At 32.7% G+C, this 20,323-nt stretch overlaps 1 protein-coding gene across 1 annotated transcript in view; it reads right to left on the bottom strand.

Annotated features, from left to right (window-relative positions):
• Positions 1–4,803: 4,803 nt before the first annotated feature.
• The window catches only part of LOC138123857 (uncharacterized), a 28,210-nt gene continuing 12,690 nt past the window's right edge, over positions 4,804–20,323 (bottom strand). The window contains 3 exon segments of the mRNA XM_069038693.1: positions 4,804–7,898; positions 8,369–8,456; positions 16,342–16,369. Of these exon segments, the coding sequence (XP_068894794.1) occupies positions 7,597–7,898; positions 8,369–8,456; positions 16,342–16,369 (418 nt within the window). The 3' untranslated portion in view covers positions 4,804–7,596.

Below are 20,323 nucleotides of genomic sequence, written 5' to 3'. Positions count from 1 at the left end.
TCTCTCGGATTTGTTTTGAGAAATGGCAGAAAATTTTCGGATGTTGACACGTTAAAGCTGCTCTACTTACATACCTACGTTCGATCTCGCTTGGAGTACGCTTCTATAGTTTGGTCACCTATGTACAGTATTCACATATCCTCTCTAGAGCGCGTTAAGCGCAGATTCTTGAAGAACCGGGTACATATGTTAACTGGTAGTTACCCTATCTTAATGATCTTCTTTTGGGACAACTTGGAATGTCATCACTACTGTCGAGACGTGCTGAGCACTCAGTGGTTTTCCTGTTCAAATTGATCCAATGCCTTATTGACTGTTCAGATTTGTTGTTGCAAGTTACTTTTAAGGTAAATCGTCCAGCTTGTCGCACGAAAAACACTTTCTTTCTTCCGACCAGACATACAAATACTGGACTTTTGTCCCCGGTCGTCCGGATTATGATCAATTATTATCAGAACATTGAGGGTACGGTGGACATATTTTGTTTTGGCATCGATGCTATTAAGAGGTGCTATTTCAACTCTCTCATTAGAGACCTGCAATAGGATGCTAGTTGCTTGGTATGGGTTGGAATAGTTCTGTTGATTCTTAATGACTGTTTGGTGGTTTGATCGTTTTGTTTCTTTTTTTGTTTGTTTTTGCTTTGTCTTTTACTTGGTTGACCTGTAAATGGGACATCCTGTTGGTCAACTTGTCCAAATAATAATAATAATAATAATAGATTCCGTTAGTTTCTTTTTCTAATTGTAATGGCATAAAAAAACTGTAGTCTGATAACAAAATTTCCGAGAAAAAAAAAGAATATGTTGCATCAAAATTAGATTTATTGTCATATTAATGAAAAAATCAAGTTAACCGACCTCCATTATTCAATAATTTTTTTATTATACCTGAATCAGAATCCCTGTTTTTGACACTAAAATGCGTGCGAAAAAGGGCCCTTAAAACACTAAAGCTTTAAGGTCGCTTAGGTAACAACAAATTCATCTACATTTTGAACAATGATAAATGACATTTATACACAATTTATGATAGCAACGAAACAACGCTACGCGTCGTGCTCTTAAACTCGTCACGCGTGTTTTAAAGGCTTCCTTATAAACTTGTATCTTAATATACTATTATGTACGTGCGTAAAATTGACATTTAAGTCCAGCACACTACCAACAAATTTTCGTTTATGAAATAAGGATAAATCTAATTTTGATGTAACATATTTCCCTTTTTTTCTCGGAAATTTTGTTATCAAAGGGTATAGTTTTTTTATGCCATTATAATCAGAATAAAAACTCTAACTGAATCAATAAAAAAAAGTATAAGTTACCATAAATGGGTAGATCGTATAAAAATTATATGATTACTCAGATTTGTAGTGTTTTTAGGGCCATTTCGTTTCCTGTATAATTTTTTTCATTTGGGTTATCCATTGTAAAGTTATAGTGTGGGCGTAGAGGGAAGTGGAGGCCGTTTTTTATAAGACAGCCTGTAGGTTAATGACCTATATTTACAATCTGAAAATAATAATTAATTTTTGCTATGAAAGTAAGTACGCCACTGGAAAAACCTTATAATAGGGCGGAAAGTGACCTATTACTGACCAAGAGAGGGAAGTAAAGATAAAAAGGAATGGTTAAATTTCCGCCCTCGTATAAGGTTAGGAATGTGCATATTACAACACGATTCCGGATCAAAATTATTGTCTTCTTTTTTTACAACCATTCAATAATATGTAATATTTCTTGTTTTTTTTTTTAATTTTTCATCCCCTAAATTGGGTGCAATTTGATGGTTTTCTATTTGTTTTTTATAAACAACTAGCTGACCCGCCGAACTTCGTACCGCCTCAGAATCAATAAATGTTGTTTTAACTTATTAGCTGAATTGAATTAAGTTTTTTTATTAAGATAAAATGAATAATCAAAATGAAGGAGATTATTGGTATTCACGTCACGTGATGTGCAAATGTGATTAACTACGATGAATTCACGACAATTCATTGATAGAGTACTGAAAAATTAAGTTTTTTCGGTAAATTCATTTGCAAGAAGTGAGAGTATAATGAGCAGTAGAGCAAATTGCTGTGTTCCGAGTTGTAACTAACTATACAGTGAATTTTTTATCAATGAACCATAGGAATTGACATGGTGTAAACTTTATTTCATGTCCGTAAAATAATTTTTAAATTAGCAATTGACGCGAAATAAAGTTTATACAGCGTGATCAACAATGACTGAGTCTGTTGGCAATGAAACAATTGAAAAATATTGGTGTTTTTCTGTTTCGTAATTGGCACTGACCGGATGTTTTAACTTGACACGACATTTAAAAAAAATTTGGTTATGTCGGGTATGTTTATGCTATTACAAAAATGACCCTTTGATAGTAAACGTCAAATTCTCCTGTCAACTCTGTCAAAGCTGACAACCGGAAATGCGTTTAGATTACAGTGGTACCAAAATCATTCAAATTTTCATTGCTACCAACAGACTCAGTCATTCTTGATCACGTTGTACTTTATACCATGTAAATCTCTATGGTTCATTGTTAAATAATTCACTGTATAAAAATAATCCAGAATTAACAATCACCATAAACGGATTGAATATTTTAATGAGTTTGGTTGGGATGCAGTCAACATCTGACGGGAAGAAAATATGGAAAATTAAATTAAAAATTGGAAAGAGAATTACTAAGCATATGCGTGTTTGTTGGAAACATTTTGTAGAGGAAGATTTTGTTCCACTGGTTTGTTGGTTTGATGGTTTGGACGCACTGTTCACTTGTTTGATAGTTTCAAGGTTAGGTGTGCCGCACAGCAATAAATGTTCAACCCTAAAACAGCTTCCCCCGTGACGTAGCATTACTTGGAGTAGCATTTAAATAATTACAGACAGTTGACGTACTTAAACGCATAATTAGTTATATACAGGTGCGATACACTGAATATGTGAATAAGCCCATTTCTAGCGTTAGCCATGACATAGCAGCGGGTATGTTCGCAATTTCTGCAGGGATGTTAGCCTTGTAGGGTCCTTTGATGGTTGATATAAACGCGAGATTAAAAAAAAAAAAACACAAACAAAATTGCAAGGGGACAAATCGGGCGAGCGGGCTCTCTACTACAAATTGCCCTTATTGAGGTGAGACTCCAGTTCTTCGTCTTGTCACACTCCCGGTTTGTCTGAAATCATGGTCTAAACGTAGTGACCCATGTAACAATTGATTTCTGGTTCGCGACACGACCCAACATTGAAGCGATTTCGGAAGGGTTGCGATCACAGAAAATCAGTTTGAAAAGTAGACCTCAACGGCAAACGCAGGCTTTCCACTCTTCTAACGCATGATGGCAGCTGACAGGGGGATAGAGAACAAATCTTTAAAACCACGGCTTTCGAATGAGACCACCCCCGCCCCATTACGACCCCTACAGTCTGAATAGCGCGCATTTCAAAAAAGGAAGTTATGTTGTGTTATGTTGGTGTTAAAACTCAGCTGACGTTAAATCTCAATTGGGTTCAAATTGTCGATGCGCGCACAATGACAGATTGTGACAGATGACATAACCTTTCAAAATGAATTTTCTTCATATTTTTTTTTTCGTTAGTTATTCCATGTTTTAATAGTTATTCTGCTAATCGGGGCGGAGACAAATCCAACAATATAAAGATCATAAAAATCTGTCCAGCCGTTCTTGAGTTATAAATAGCGTAACTAACCCGACTTTGTTTTATATATATAGAAAACAGTTATAACAAAAAAGCAATATGTCATCCTTCAAAGGACAAAAAATAATCATGGAGACCTTGATGTTTCTTCTGAAGACATTTTAGGCCGAATTTTTAGGTAACCTTAAATTAGTAATTTGTTTTTTTATAACGTTTGGAGTCATAGCTGAACATTAACTTATCAGTTAATTTTTTTTTAATCTTAAAATATAGTTAAATTTAGGCTTGGTGTTAAGAAATTCTTGAAACTGATATCTTTGATTTGAATAAATTTTAAATTACAATAATTTTGTTTCATTGCAGTCATTAGAACATTGAAATTAAAGTAATATTCAATTTAATACTTTATTAAACTGGGATCAGGTTCTTACAGGTATCACAATAACAATCTTAGGATACTACTTTGTTCAACATAAATATTATCTAAGTAACATTTACCCACATTGATTCCATCAGCTTATATAGAGTTTCATGGACGATTGTCGAAATAGTTAATTGATTTTTCTAATTTTTATCTATCAATACCTATTTACAAATACAACTGACAGTTATTTGTAGTACAGGTACGTACACACTTTTATCAATGTTACCATGCACATGTAATGTTTGACACAAAATTGCTTCCATTTTTTAAACAAGATAAATAAGTTAAATTGTCTTATATAAAGTAAGAGGTTTGTTGACACACATGATTACATTTTTATTACAATTTTTATGTTACCTTTAAGATTTCTCTTCATCGAACTATTTTAACATTTCTGTCAAGTATGTATTCCTTAAAATATTTAAATAAAACAAATATTCAAAATTAGGCTTCACATTTTGAATACAGATCAGGATATTTACTATATTGTTTTTAGAATTGATTAGAAATTCTGGTAGGTAATCCTCGTTTAAAGCGATTTGTTAAATGAGTATTTTTCGCACTACACCCCATTTTTTCGATATAACGCGATTTCAGTGAAGAACATAAATCAGTATTGCAGTAAGAAGGTTTCCGTCAGTTGTTTGTGTAATCTCGTGGTCACGAGAAAATTGTTTTTACAAAGAAAACATTAATCATTTTGTTTTTCTTTAATAAAAACGTTAATAAAGAATTCCTGTTTAAACTATCTTTATTTTGGACTTTTATCTTGATACATAGGTACTCATATATAGGTATATAGATTGGGGCCTAGGAACGCACCCGACCTTAATAATATGACATATTTTTATGGGATGTAACGCTTAACGCTTAACGCGTTTTAAGGAACCAATCTACCGCCTTAATCGAGGACAACCCGCAACTATTAAATCATATTTCACACAATTCAGAATGTGACTTTTGAAATAATGAGTTTATATACTCTCGTGTCAAAAATAAATTACTCCCTAGGATTTAGAGATATTCGTTACTAGGTTGCCATAAATTTGGTTAGGTTGAAGGCTATGTGGTTTCTGGTGGCAAACAAAAGATATCCCAAAAATGTAAGACAGCAAATTAATTCTAGCAGTTGCAAATGACTAATTTCTCGCTAAGTGATAGATGATTTTTCGTTTCACAATTAATTTTGGTTCCTGGCGGCATATTTATTTGGATTTAATCTCTCAATTCAAAGTAACCAACCTTACGCATTCAAAATAACTTTTGAAAATTCTAGTTACACACAACATGAAAAACGTTATTTCCCTAAAAGTTCGAATTCTAGGGAGTAATTTATTTTTGACACGAGAGTAATATGAAATTTACAACCATTTTCGTCGTTTTAAAAATTAGTACATATTTGTTTTTTGTTTATTCTGTGTACACCAAAATAATATAATGAATGTATGTTAGATAGTTGGAATTGTCAATAATTATAAAGTGCCTTTAAAAGATCTAGTTTTAGATAGCTTTTCACCTACAGAACGACAATATATTGTTATGTATTTTTGTATACAGTACATTATACTCGTACATATGATTCTGAAATCTAAGTAATATATTTTAAAAAATTATAACCCTGTACGTTTACACATAGAATTACCAGGGTAAAAATATTAGTCGAATGAATGAGAACAAATAAAATAATTTAAACAGTAGTGTTGTTTACATATTGCTGATTGGTCCCGATTTGGTTAAATGTATAATTTTTGGCAACATCTTGTAGTTATATTTTGATTTACATATTGTTAATTAACTTATGTGCTCTCATTTATTCCCTTTGCAACTAACTAGAAGGGTTGGAGTTTGGCTTACATTTTAATATTTTTCTTTGTTTGTAACACATAGCTCCTAGATTAACTTTGCACTCAGTCTTTAACTATGCGCTCATTAAAGCTAACATGTAAAACATCGTGGCGTATTTCATATTTATCTATTCCGGCAGTATACACATGGAATTTACAAATATTCTGTATTTAGTCTCGTGTCAAGAAGTACACCTAGGCTCGTTACTATCCGTCCACTCTCTAGCGTAAATTTGCGAAAATTGTGCTTTCGAGGAAAAAATCTAATAAGCGTGTCAAATATCAAAAACGTCAAATGAGACTGTGTGAACATGGAATCAGAAGTATTTGTTACTTGAAACGCAACTATACAATATACAGGGTTATTCACGTAAGATGACGAGCCTGACGTGAATAACCCTATATATTTGTTTGTCACATCGAAAGTTAAATTTACATCAAGGTTGCACACACAGCAGAAAGCACTAGAAGGGTAGTTTTAGCCAACCTTACTTCCTATCTAGTGGACGGACAGTAATGATATTTATTTTACAATGTAGATACAAATATTTGTTTCAAGTAATTATTATTGACACATACTTCATGCTGGGACTTAACACATTTATATTCTATTACATTCTAACATTTCAGTCTACTCTCAATAATCTAGTGTGTACGAGATGAAACTAAATTGAAATCTCCATTTTTGAAACTCTTAATGTAAGATTTTTTCTTAAAAAAAAAATAATCTCTTCTATACTGCGTCAATCTTAGAAGTATACATATATCTACACACTGACAATACACAGTAAATCGGTAAGTCGATTCATTCATAAGCTGTTTTTTGAGTATTAAAATTTTCTTACAAAAGTATTTAGTAGGTACTTACAACAACAATTTTATTAAAAGAAAACCGTTCCGGTTTTCAGCACCATCAGTTATGGAGTTTCATGATCAGTATGAAATGTGGAAAGTAGAACAGTGCTAATGTAGAACGTGTGCTTTTTAATATTCGTCTGCGTTTATAATTTACTTTTGTGAAGGAAAACCTGAAAGTGGAAAAAACGTATTTGTGTAATTAATCTCTTTGAGCCTTGTGTCACCACCACTTGTTCGACTGCTGCTCATGACGGCAGCACTCGGATAAAATGAACAGATGTTTGGAACACATAAGGTTTTCAACGTTTTTGTAGTTTCATTTTAGAATTAGAGACAATCGTTTTTACAGTATTAATCGATTATGAAACATTCTTTGTTAATTTAGAATACCACCGTCAACAGATTGACGACTGAACGTATATGGATTTTATTGCTGAACGAAGAGAAGTTACTTTCATTTTTACATCTCTACTAATGTATCATTCGCATCTGTACCAAACCATAAACTTAACTTTGGGTGAACAGGATATGTTATGGACTTGTTCGGATGCTCAATGGGAATGGTAGTTCGTCATGACATGAATTTCATAATCTAGTTTAGAATTGTTACGTTGCGTCATCATAATTTAAAATTTGGGATGAGTGAGTTTTGTTTAATTATAAACGTACAAATCTTGCCTGGACCAGAATTAGATAAAATGTTTACATTGTTGATTTAGGACTTCTTGGAGGTGATCTCGTATTATAATCTACAGTTTGGTGATCATGTGAAGACATTCTGTTGGAATTTAGATCGTGCAATCTTTTAGAAGATAAAGTCGCCGAAAGCACTACAGTCGACTTCGTCGAAGCCACTAACAGCATAGTCGCCCAACGCGTGGCAGTAGAGCGCTGAGCTGACGGCGGCGTCGGTGACGCAAGCCGTATGAGCTGCCCAAGCGTTCTGCCCCCAACCCCAGCCGTGCCCCCAGTCGATGACGACCCCTGATAACACAGTGTGATCGGCGTCGTAGTTGTGGTTTCTGGTTTTATTAGACGTCACTGATGTGGGAGAGTGATTTATCGCAGCGTTTCCATTTCTGCTACAGCAAGTACTCGACTTCATTGCTGCAAAATACAATAGGTAACAAATCAGAAAAGCGTTTAAGCTGAAACGCGACAAATGAAGTTGCAGACGCGATAAATTAATAACTCACGAGGGGTAATGATGTGTAAACTGACAACAAAGTGCTTCTATGATTAGAAGAGTTTTGCACGAACTGCAACTAGTCGAGAGAAACATTTTAGAAATCAATTCACGTAAAATAGACACTTCTATATTGATCATCAGCCGCTAGACATATGAAAGAATTCTTTGATGGCAGATTTTTAAATATATTTAAGGGCGAAAAACTTTAAATCGAAAATGGGACCATGCTAATTACATATGCAAGTTTTTTGCATAACAAGTTTTGAAGAGGGTCAAAATAGAAGTAATGAAGGACCGGAAGCTAAAGCACTATCTGCGAATGAAGAAGTGTAAGTTCAGGTGTCAATCCATGGTAAGGACAAGAAAAAAGTTTTAAAAAAATGCTTACCCGGTTTGTTTGAGAAGACGTCCCTATCTCTTTCGGACGTTAGTGAGAGGCGCTTGTTTTCGAGCGGCAAGTGCGGTGGGGGCGGTAACTGAAACAATCGCAATCGATAGCACCGAGCTCACTTGATCACCAACGTGCTTCACTCAAATAAGAACAAGAAAGCTAGTCGTTTACCTTAGGGACCATCTAGTACTGTTACGCCGATTCGTTACAACGAAGCGTTTAATCGCTACGTAAATAAATTAAATTAATTAAGGAGTGAATAATTACACCAACTTCAAACGCGCCTTCATTTCCTCGGGTTCATCATAATTATACACTTGATAGTAACATAATGGTTACAAGGGACAAGACAAAAAACTAATTAGCAGCGTTGCTGTGGTGTCTAATGTTTATGTGTACAAGAACGGTTACGTATATACGTTTGAAATTTATTTCATTGATTATTATTATTGCCTCCTGTGGGAAATGAAAGTTTTTTTTTAGTTATAGAATATTACATCGTTTGAATTGATGCTAATAGTAGTACAGGGTTATTCTAAATTATTGTAGTCGAAGTAGGCCATGCCCATGTTATTACATTTTTGCCGCTTTCATCTTTCATGTGAACTGTCAGTTTTGTCGCTGTCACTGTCATTTTTTAGGTGAAAAGTGCGGTGATGAGATTTTTATTTATTTTTGTTAAATTAACAATTGAATCAAGAAATATTGAGTTGTTTTGCACCCAATTTAACTCCCGTGTGTACTCACTTATTCACATCATTTTGATGTTTTTTTTATGTGGAGCGGCAACCATAAATTTTACATTGAGTTTTTACGCCTACTTCGACTACAGTCATTTAGAATAACCCTGTATATTATGTTATGAGGAGCAAAAATGGAGTTTTATGTGCTGCGGCTGGTAGTTTGGCTGACCGGCAACAATAACAATACTAAAAAGTGTTGCAGGCAACATGTTGCCAATTGTTGCCTTGGTGTAAGGCCGCCATACTGCAAATCGTACAAGACAAAGTTTAAAGTCCTTGCAGAAATGGATCCAAAAATGAACAATTTAGGCATTATGGGACATTTGTGGTGGGAAAACAACATAAGTCGATCCAGCAGCAGACAAAAGAAAATATTTTTGTGCGTCTATAGTCTCTGAATGCGACGTTGCCAAACTTTTATGTGGTTGACAGCTGGTCAAGTTTAGAATAGGGGCGGTAATGGTTTCGACGATTTCTAATAATTTTAAATCGATATTTATGCCCAAGCAAACAGTAACATCAATTTCCGTTCATTTTTCAGTGAGTTGGAAACTAGAGGTCAGATATGAATGATTCTTTTTAGTGTATTAGGTATTGTATCGTGTGATCAAAAAAATGTGTAATGGTGTCAACGTTGAAGATGAAAACGCATTTTTTCGCGGGTTGATATGCTTAATTGTAGAATCTAAAGTTCCCTAAACTTACGTGATTCGAAGACTTTTCTAAAATTAATTTTTTATTATACCTGAATCATAATCCCTGTTTTTGACACTAAAATGCGTGCGAAAAAGGGCCCTTAAAACACTAAAGCTTTAAGGGTTGCTTAGGTAACATTTATACACAATTTATGATAGCAACGAAACAACAACAAATGACCATTTCTATATCAACGATTAATGACACAGATTACTTCGGAAAAGGTACTTCAATTTACTTTTTTTGTTATAATTTTGAGATTGTAATGCGGGTATAATAAAAAATAGCGTATGATACACGTTTATAAGAGCCTTTAAAGCACTTGCGACGTTAAAAGCACTCCGCTACGCGCCGTGCTTTAAAGGCTTCCTTATAAACTTGTATCATAATATACCATTAGTTGCTAAAAATGTGACATTTTTAATGTTTTAAACATTATGGGCCGTATCACGACAACGTTATTAAAGTTGCCGTTAACTAAAGTCGTGATTAAAGTAAACATAAAACGATATAGATTTATGCAATTATAACCTTCCAAAAAGAGATGAATTCGTCACCAACGAATTTTATTTTGTTAGTTGAAATTTTTCGTTTGTTCTTTTTTTATTCTTGATACACATTACGAGTATGTTGTAATGAGCAAGTTTACATAAAACGTCAATAACTTTCTTTTTTTTGGAAAATTCACATATTTTTAATAATAAAATCTGATTTCAAAATGATCACTTCCGCCATTTTTTATTTTGTCTTTTTCATTTTGTTTCAAATCATATTGGTACTCGAACTAAAACCATTTTTGATCTTCGTCCAACTATGGTCATCATAATAACATTTACGGCTGGATTATTTAAGTTAAGTCACACGTTTTCAATTTTTTAAAATTTATCTTTCTTTCAAATTCTAAAATGTTATTAGGTAAATATAATTTAGTAAATGCAATGATGATATAGTAGTTTATTTGACGAGTTTGTGTGTAAATTGGGCCTTTTTTGGCACGCGTGGGCCATTTTAAAACGCGAGTGAAACGAGCGTTTTAAAGGCACACGAGTGCCAAAAAAGGCCCAATTTACACACGAACGAGTTGAATACAACGTTCGACGAGCCCCTTAAAACCTTTAAAATTAGCTTGACGTTTCGTTTTGACAAGTTGTGACATTTATCAAAATCCGTTCACATAGGAGAAAATTCTGAAATTCTGACAGTGTCGAACAAAAAAATACATTAATTTATTCAACAAACTGCATTTTGTTTACTTGGACAACAATTAAAAAAATTGATTGGAGCCACCTTAAGACAAAGAATTCTTGCTACAAGGGTTAATAAAAGCAAGAGAACATTGTACGTAAAAGCTGTGAAGACAATTCATTTTTTAAACGCTTGTGTACTTTGTTATGGTATCTGTAATATAATGGAAATACATACAATGTAAATGTTTACACAAAAACGATTTAGAAGATGTAAGACCTGTCAACTGTAGTAATTGATTCTGTTTTAAAGCGAAAAAAATCATGAAATCGAGATAGTAGTTAAATGAATGATAAACATTTATGTAAAGTATTGTACAACAAGAAATTTTATATCGAAATTAGACATTTAATGCCGTGGTAATCTGTTACGCCTACAAATACCGACGTTAGTCAAGTTGATAGATTACAGTTTTTCACAATCTTTCATAATATACAGGGTGATTCACATAGCCCGTTCGTTAGAAACTTTCTGATTTCCCAAAATCGTATTAATATAAAAATTGGTAGCCGACTATAATCGACTGCTCCAAGTTCAAATAAAATATTCTCAAAATGGTGACACTTCCGAAAATACCGGAAATCGACGCCATCTTTGTTTTTTTAAACGGAAAGGCTTCATTTTGATTTCAAATTTCGATTTTACGTTAAATTTTAAGTTTAAAAGTTAAAAAGCGAGGTTGCAGGGCTTCAATAAAAAAATTATAAGTCCTGAACTATTGGAAATAAATAAATGATTTTGTTTTACTGAATTCCTAAAGGTTTAACCGATCTTTTGCGCTACTTGCGACATTTTTACTAGATATTATGAATGTAAAATTTAATTTTAAGGCCACTTTTATTAACATTGTGTATGCCTATTTCCAGCCATTTTGGCGTAATTTCTTTTTTTTGAATAAAATATTCTTTTTCCTTATCAAGCAATTGTTTTATTTGAATTTTTATTCAAGAATCGCATTGCAATAAATAGTAGATATTATTATTTCTGAATTTATGACGCTGACCACTTGATACCGTTTATAATGTGATTTAATTTAGTAATCAACGTAGGTGCTAAAAATGTCAAAATGACAGTTGATAAATTTAATTTTTGATTTCATTAATCAGAACAAAAAAACGTCGTATTCAACTCGTTCTTGTGTAAATTGCCCCTTTTTTGGCACTCGTGGGCCTTTAACACGCTCGTTTCACTTGCGTTTTAAACTGGCCCACTCATGCCAAAAAAAGGCCCATTTACACACGAACTCGTTAAATAAACTACTATTAACGAAAATGCTCAATGCATTTTTTTGTTACTTTGCTTATTTTTTTATTATTTTGTTGTTACATATTTACTATTTACCGCAATGGGATTTTTGAATAAAAATTCAAATAAAACAATTGCTAATAAAAAAAAAGAATATTTTATTCAAAAAATATAAATTACGCCAAAGCGGCTGGAAAGAGGCATACACAATGTTAATAAAAGTGGCCTTAAGATTAAATTTTACATTCATATCTAATATCAGAAATGGTAATTGCCATTTTAAAAAATGAAATTTTCGACATTTTTTGATTATCAAATTTGAAAAATTGCAGTAGGCATATGAAACATAAAAAAATGTCACTAGTGGCGTAGAAGATCAGCCAAACCTTTAAGAATTCATTAAAAAAAAATCAGTTTTGTATTTCCAATGGTTCAGGAGCTTGGAGCAGTCCATTATAGTCGGCTACCAATTTTTATATTCATATGATTTTAAGTTTCTAACGAACGGGCTACGTGAATCAGCCTGTATAAATTAAAAATTTGGATAATATACGTATTGCAGATTTTTTTTGATATCTGAGTAATAAAAGCTCTATATTAATTAATTATATCCTGCGATCCAATGAATTTGTTATTAGAGTTGGCGCTGGAACCGTCAACGCATGTCTAATTTTGAACTATCGCGGCAAACGTCACATTTAATGACAATTGTAAAACATAAAATGGTGAATTAAGGATTCGAGGGATTAAGGACCGATTTCACCAACGCCAATTAACGTTAACTGTAGGTTAAAATGTTTCGTTACTTTAGTTACCTATTGTTATAACAATGTTCTGGTATATTTTAATCTGTAGTTAAATTTAACTCACGTTGGTGAAACTGGCCCTTAGAGAAAAAGTTTATTTGATTAAACAATGTTACAACAGATGCTGAAAGTGTTCACCATTTTGTTCTAATGTGCGATACATTTTTACAACCGACCTGTCGATTTTCTTTTTTCGACAATGAAGAAACTTTCAGGTTTACTCGATTTAATTACTTAACGCATACTTTGACATTCGGTGACCAATATTAATCTTTCAATACTTTCTGTAATTTTTTGGACAAGCCAAAACTCAGAGGACGCCAAATACCTCCATTACTAGCTGTCTAGATAGACCTATTTCATTTTGAAAGAAAGTCCAATCATCATATGTAGTTAGGGATTTTCTCCCAGCAAGCTGAATTTTGGTATATTTTTATTTTCATTTAGTAGTTATAAATAATATATCAAAAATACCTATCTATCTTTTTTACCTGAAAAAAACATCCAAAAAGTGTCAAAAATTAGTTTTTCTATAATTGATTCAAAAAATCTAGTTATCCATGCATGAAGTCATTTTCTTACGCGTATTTTAGTACTGTAGTAACTATAGAAACAATACATAACAGTGTGTGAAATGCGATTTCACGCACATGACTATTTCTGTTTTTCACTTCATGCACTGTTTTTTATTAGTTACCTAGCAACATGGTAATGTCAGATTTCCTTCAAAAATTTGAATTTTAAAATTAAGTTTCGAATTATATATTTTTTTTTAATGTGAAGAGAGTGTTTTTTGTGCATGAAAAGGTCTTTTAAATCGAGACACAGGTCGAAGCAGTAAAAGCCTTTGAATGCACAAAAAATATCTTCACTTCTTATAAACAATATTTTGTCTATATTTTAAAATTCAAATTTTTGAAGGAAATTTGACGTAAGTATATCAACCTCAACCAGTGACCCTGTTGCTAGGTAACTAATAAAAAACAGTGCGTGAAGTGAAAAACAGAAATAGTAATGTGCGTGAAATCGCATTTCACACACTGTTATGTATTGTTTCTATAGTTGCTACAGTACTAACAATGTAAAAAAAAAATACGCGTAAGAAAATGACCCACTTCATGCATCGATAACTATACATGAATATCAATTTTTTTAATTATAGAAATATAACTATTTTGTTGAATCTTTCTATTGATTTTACGATTAAGACAGTAAGTTATTGTCGCTACCCAAAACTAGATTAATTCTCAAATTTATAGATTAGGAAATTTCCTACATAAGAATTATTAAAAATCTAGATTGTAACAGCAACACTTAAGTTGAATCTACAATAATTGATTAATGATTGTGCGATTTTAGTTTGATAAACTATCTGCGGTTGGTACAAAGTCGACTTTAAAAAACAAAAATGGTAAAATGTTCTTTGATGGAAACAACCGAAAAAAAAAAACACTTTAGATATGAGCATTAATAGCAGTTTATTTGTCGAGTTTTTTCGCGTTTTAAAATGGCCCACGCGTGCCAAAAAGGGCCCAATTTACACACGAACGAGTTGAATACAACGTTTTTTTGTTCGACGAGTCCCTTAAAGGCTCCAAATCGCCTAAAACCTTTAAAATTAGCTTGACGTTTCGTTTTGACAAGTTGTGACATTTATCAAAATCCGTTCACATAGGAGAAAATTCTCAAATTCTGACAGTGTCGAACAAAAAAAGAATTAATTATTATGCATTAGAAGGTACCAGTCTGACAATTATTATGTGTTTTGAAATGATACAGCTAGTTACCATTGTCGCAAATTCAAAAAAATAAATTTTATACTATGTAGAAAACAAACGTACAAAATGAAGATTTTCACGGTAGTTCAATGTAAGCTGAAGTTAACTTAAATATTTAGCAATATTCCTAACTTTTTTCGATTAGTTTATTTAATGCACAACGGTGGGTGAGAAGCTAAATTTACAAAATAATACGAAACCCGCGTTAAAATAACAAATAACGAATTTGAAAAATAAACAATAATTAGAAGTAGAAGTCAGTGGCATTCCGATCATGATGAACAGCTTACAAAATTGAGGAAACAGTAATTTCCGAGTATGCAACAAAATAGTATGTACTTTTTTTCAGAAATGGGAAGTTTGAGGGCATTGTAGAAAAATGAATATTTCGTCATTCTTTAAAATTACAAATGTATTGGGTGATTCAAAATGATTGTGGCCAAGTATGGCAACTATGTACGAAAATTTATGTGGCAACTGTGTGGATGAGGTAGAGTTGTCATTTGTATGACATTTCATAAGCGTGCATTTGATTTTTTTGATATCATTACACATTGATTTGACAGTTTTCAAAATTGCGCGACTATGAACTGTCAAAGAAATATCAACTCTACCCTACCCACACAGTTGCCACATAAATTTTCGTACATAGTTGCCATACTTGGCAACAATAATTTTGAATCACCCAATATTTAATAAAAGTTGTTACCTAATAAATTAATAATTATTTACATTAGAGTACGGTCGGGGTATTTTACAGCGCGACAACTAGGTTTCAGGCACGAGGCGCAGCCGAGACAATTGCTGCATATGTATAAAAAAGGAACACGTTAGTTTTTAATCGTAGAACGTGTTAGCCCAATTTGAGAAACACAATGTTGCAAATTGTGTACGGGAATAAAAAAAAGAATGTGGTTATCTTGAAATTGTTATTGATTATAAAGTAGAATATTGGAGAGTATTTTAGAATGTTTATATTAAAAATTCAATTAGTTTAGTTGTCATGTGCAGCATGATTCGCTAGGGATTCTGTAACCTATAGTAAAAATAATGTAAGAAGTCCCGCGGCAAAAATGCGAACTAATGAATGTTTCAGGGTAATGCGCTAGCATTTTGGAAGTACAGTCTAAAATATAAACCTACGTTTAAGGCGTTGTTATTCATTTGAACAATTCAAACGAAATCAAACTCTAAATTTTCATTTTTGCAGAAATATTAGCGTCACTGTCAAATTTGACATGGGACTTCTTACATTATTTTTACTATATGTAGTTAGATTAAAAATTATATTTTTTGTTTGGTAGTCTTGCTAGCTGATGTTATAGAAGAACGTTTAACGACTTGCACAAAAACTATAAAAGCATTTAGAAATTGTTTTCATTTTACTTTATACACTTTCCATGCACTCTATCCTATACAACTAATTAAACTGTGTTATTTTAAATTATTAAACTTACTGTATTACTGATGGCAGTCATCCAGTCACTGAAAAATACAAAAATAATAATCTTACAAAACTGCACCTGACCATTAGGAATTATCTTAAAATATTATGAATAATAAATTAATGCAAATCATATTATTAAATCGATTACAATTACAGAAACTCCACTTGCGTAAACCACATACATTATACCGGGTGTTATAGAAGTCCACGTAATAAATGTAACCACCAATAGGACTCGTCAAAATAAACATTTTTAAAATTTATCATTTTTTCCGCAAATTCTTCCAAACAGAATTAAAATTAAATATAATTTGAACCTAAAAATTCATACCCGCTTATGTGTGTAAACACATGTGTAAACATCTATTGATAACGAAGCTCAAAAAAAGAATTACTCAATTAAAATATTCAAATGAAAAACAGTAAAAACTATTTTTACCGCATAAAAACATTTTCACTTCTTCTTTCGTTTCAATTGATGATTATCCTATGAGCGAAGTGTCAAATTAGGGGTTAGAAAAATATTTAAAAAAAAATCGATTAAAAGATTAAAAAAATCAATATGTTAAAAATAGTTATATTTTTTTGCAACCGTCAAAAAACGCCCCATTGATGCATCAGTATCAAGTCACAAAATATGTCATTTTTTGATAGACCAAAAATAGTTGTCAAAAAGTTTCCTTGGGTGTTTTAATATTTTTTTTCACTGTTTTTACGGTGAAAATAGTATATTATACACCAAGGTGAAGAAGTTCATGATTATAGCCAGAGCGAGAAGATTAGAGCCCGAGGCGTGCCGAGGGTTTTAAGGCGCGAAGGCTATGCTATAAGGGACTTCTTCACCGTGGTTTATATATGTACTATTTTTTTCCACTACGTTAAAACCCTTTCGGATAATTTCTCGTATCCCACCTCCACCTCGGATAATAATTATTAATAAAATTATTTTGTCCGATGCGACGATCCGAGTTCTCATTTTTCAACGGTTGCTATGAAAATCGTTTACGTTAACTAATGAAATCAACGAAAATCTTTCGTTGCTAAGTGACGGCTGTTCATTGTTCACCTAGGTTAATAACCTTGGGAGAGAAATTCTACTTCTGGGGTCGGTTCGAGAGTCAATAATGAAGCCTTCTGAGACTAGTAGTGGAAAAAATTTAAAACACCCAAGGAAAATTTTACAAAAATTCGTAACCAAGTAACAAGCGCAAGCGGGCAACTTGAATGTCTGATCGTTTTGTAGTAAGTATGAATTTTATTAGCAAAGGTTTAAAAAGCGGTTGTAGAAAAAATAGTGTTTGTATTTCGTGCGCAAGATGATTGTTTTGTTGGCGCATTCGAATGAGTTTGAAGTCTCGACCTGACGGTCTCGACCAAAAATTCATTCTTATGCGCCAACAAAAAACAATCATTTTGCGCACATACAAAAATAACTATTAAAGAGTTCTAGTGGTTATTAAAATATTAAAATATTTTAATTTTCTTGTTTCTGTTTCTTTCTCGACATTTGTTCAAATTAATGTATGCATCTTTTTTACACCTTTATGTTCTTTAATTATTCCTTCAAATATTTCTATATTTTAGCACGTTAAGAATTGTAAACAATACCTCAAGTCTTCAGAAACTAATCAGTTACTGCTCTTACAATCTAAGAGGTTAGTTAAATAATTGAAATTAGTGACCTGCGCTAACGAAAAAATCGGAATACGAACACACTTTACTAAAAATTGCTTTAGAAAGACAGTTAGTAGTACCTAAGCGTGTACTACTGCTTAAAAAAGGTACTTAAAAAATTGATAGTTTGTTAGATTTTTTCGTCTTTATCTGACGATTGCAATAGTTATTTTCATAAGTATGAGTAGCGCTGTCAGATCACCTTTAAGGTATGAGCCCGAAGTTTGAAGTACGAGGCGTCAATCGAGTGATGCAAAACAGGCCGAATACCTAAAAACTGACAGCGCACGAATATTGTGAATAACGTTTTTCGTGTTCGTTTGGGCAAAGTTTTAAAAAACATTAATTAATTGTAAATTTTGAGGTTATCTTTGACAGATGTCAAGCTAGGTATATAAGCTGAAAAGTTTATACTGGGTAACCCAAAATTTGCGGAACAGCTTAGCAGTACGTTGTAAGTTGTAAGTAGTAATTAAAATATCAGGTAAAAAATCTTTTTTGTAGAAGATATGGACCTATTCATTACACTAAATGTGGCAACATTTAAAACATTCAATGTATCCCAATAGTCTACAAATATTTCATTTTTGTTGTATCCATGGAAATAAGAAAGAAAAATCAAAGCCATGTTGCCATACGTTATTTGAGGTAAAACCGACATAAAATCACCTCTTGCTCCTCTTGGAAATGCTGGAAATAATGAAGTAAATAATTGGAAACTTGATCACAATTCTTCAGTATTGTTATAGCATTGGCTAGTAAAAGACAAATAGTCTAAATCTTTTTTAATATTTAAAATAAACGAGTTCAAAGCTGCACATTTTGAGCCCCCATATCTTCAATCCATCTTCAATCTAAGAGGTATAGAATTTTTTAATTATTTTTCTCATTATTTCCTAACATGAGTTGACGTTGCCCCATTGAGTTGTAGCCAGTATATTTAGTTACATACCACATTTTACGTTATGTATCTCGGGAAACGAACACGAAAAATATTAATAAGTTACCAATACATTGTCATTATTACAAAAATATTGACGTTATCCAAAAAACAATGACTGATTCAATTGTTTAAAAACGTGAAATTTTGAATACTGTTGACTATTTACGTACCTATTTCACAAAAATTAGTCCCGTCAGGTTGCTGCCAAATTTGAAGTTCAGCCAATGACAAGGAGATGAGGACGGTAATTAATGTACAAGTGCAAGAATATTCGCTCTCGAGTACTTGTTATTTAGTCCAGTCAATAGAGACATAAAAATGTCTCCACCTTGCAAAAGGTACAGAAAAGTTTATACTTGGCTGGTATCTTCTATTAGGCATATTATTAATATTGCCGAGTTTGCGACCTTGGGGGGTTGTCGCTCGCCCCGCCATACTGGAGAATAGGGGTGGAAAATCACATTTCTGCGATTATTTCATTATCCGTGTGAGATACGTCTATCTAAGTTATTATGAAAAATGTAGAGCGTACAATTCTCTACATTTTTTTGTTCATTATGTTTTTTTGTCAGATCAATAGTTTCGTAGTTACAGCGTGTAGAAATCGAGAATTTCTATTATTTTTGTAATTTTTATTCTTTTCCAGACCACCACAGGGGTAGAGCAATAGGGTGCATTTTTTTTTACGTAGTGTCCCCGGTGGGCACAGTCTACGATGCAGTAGAAATTTACTGTTTTACTCTTTTTGATCTCTTTGTAACGTAGACGGATCCAAATGATCTGGATTGATCGGTTTAGATGAGCTGAATTCATCAGAGTTTATGAATTCGAGAATTCCTCTTGAGAATTTTCCTCTTGTTCCTCAGGGTCATCATCATCATCATCAGGATCATTTGGCGTTTACCTGTTTCATTAGTATACACGTTGGAGTCTGATATTCCCGTAGACGGACAAACAATAAATGCTCGATTTCTACAGGCTGTAACTACGAAACTATTGATCTGAAAAAAAAAAAAATGTAAAGAACAAAAATTGTAGAGAATTGTATGTTCTACATTTTTTGTAAGTAGTTAGATATACAGTGCATTTTTTTTAACTGTTGCCATAGGGAATTGCATGGTAAAACTTGTACCCCCTGTTAACTTTTGTTCTGATCAAAATATTCAAACCATTTTTGGAACAAAGTTGGAAGATTTTTTAAACTATCGGATAGATTACAATTCAATATCCTAAACTCTCGAAAAAGTTGTGAAAAAATATTTCTAGCGCGCCGGAATAATAGTACGTCGAGCGGCCGCCAGAATAGCGTTCCTGTCGGCTCAACAAGCACCTGAGACCTGACTATCTCCACTTTTGACTTTTGTCACTTTCATTT

This window comes from Tenebrio molitor, chromosome 2 (genome assembly GCF_963966145.1).
Source record: "Tenebrio molitor chromosome 2, icTenMoli1.1, whole genome shotgun sequence".
Classification (NCBI taxonomy): Eukaryota; Metazoa; Arthropoda; class Insecta; order Coleoptera; family Tenebrionidae; genus Tenebrio; species Tenebrio molitor.
Note: the sequence above shows the minus strand (reverse complement) of the source record. Positions and strands in the feature narration are given on the sequence as shown.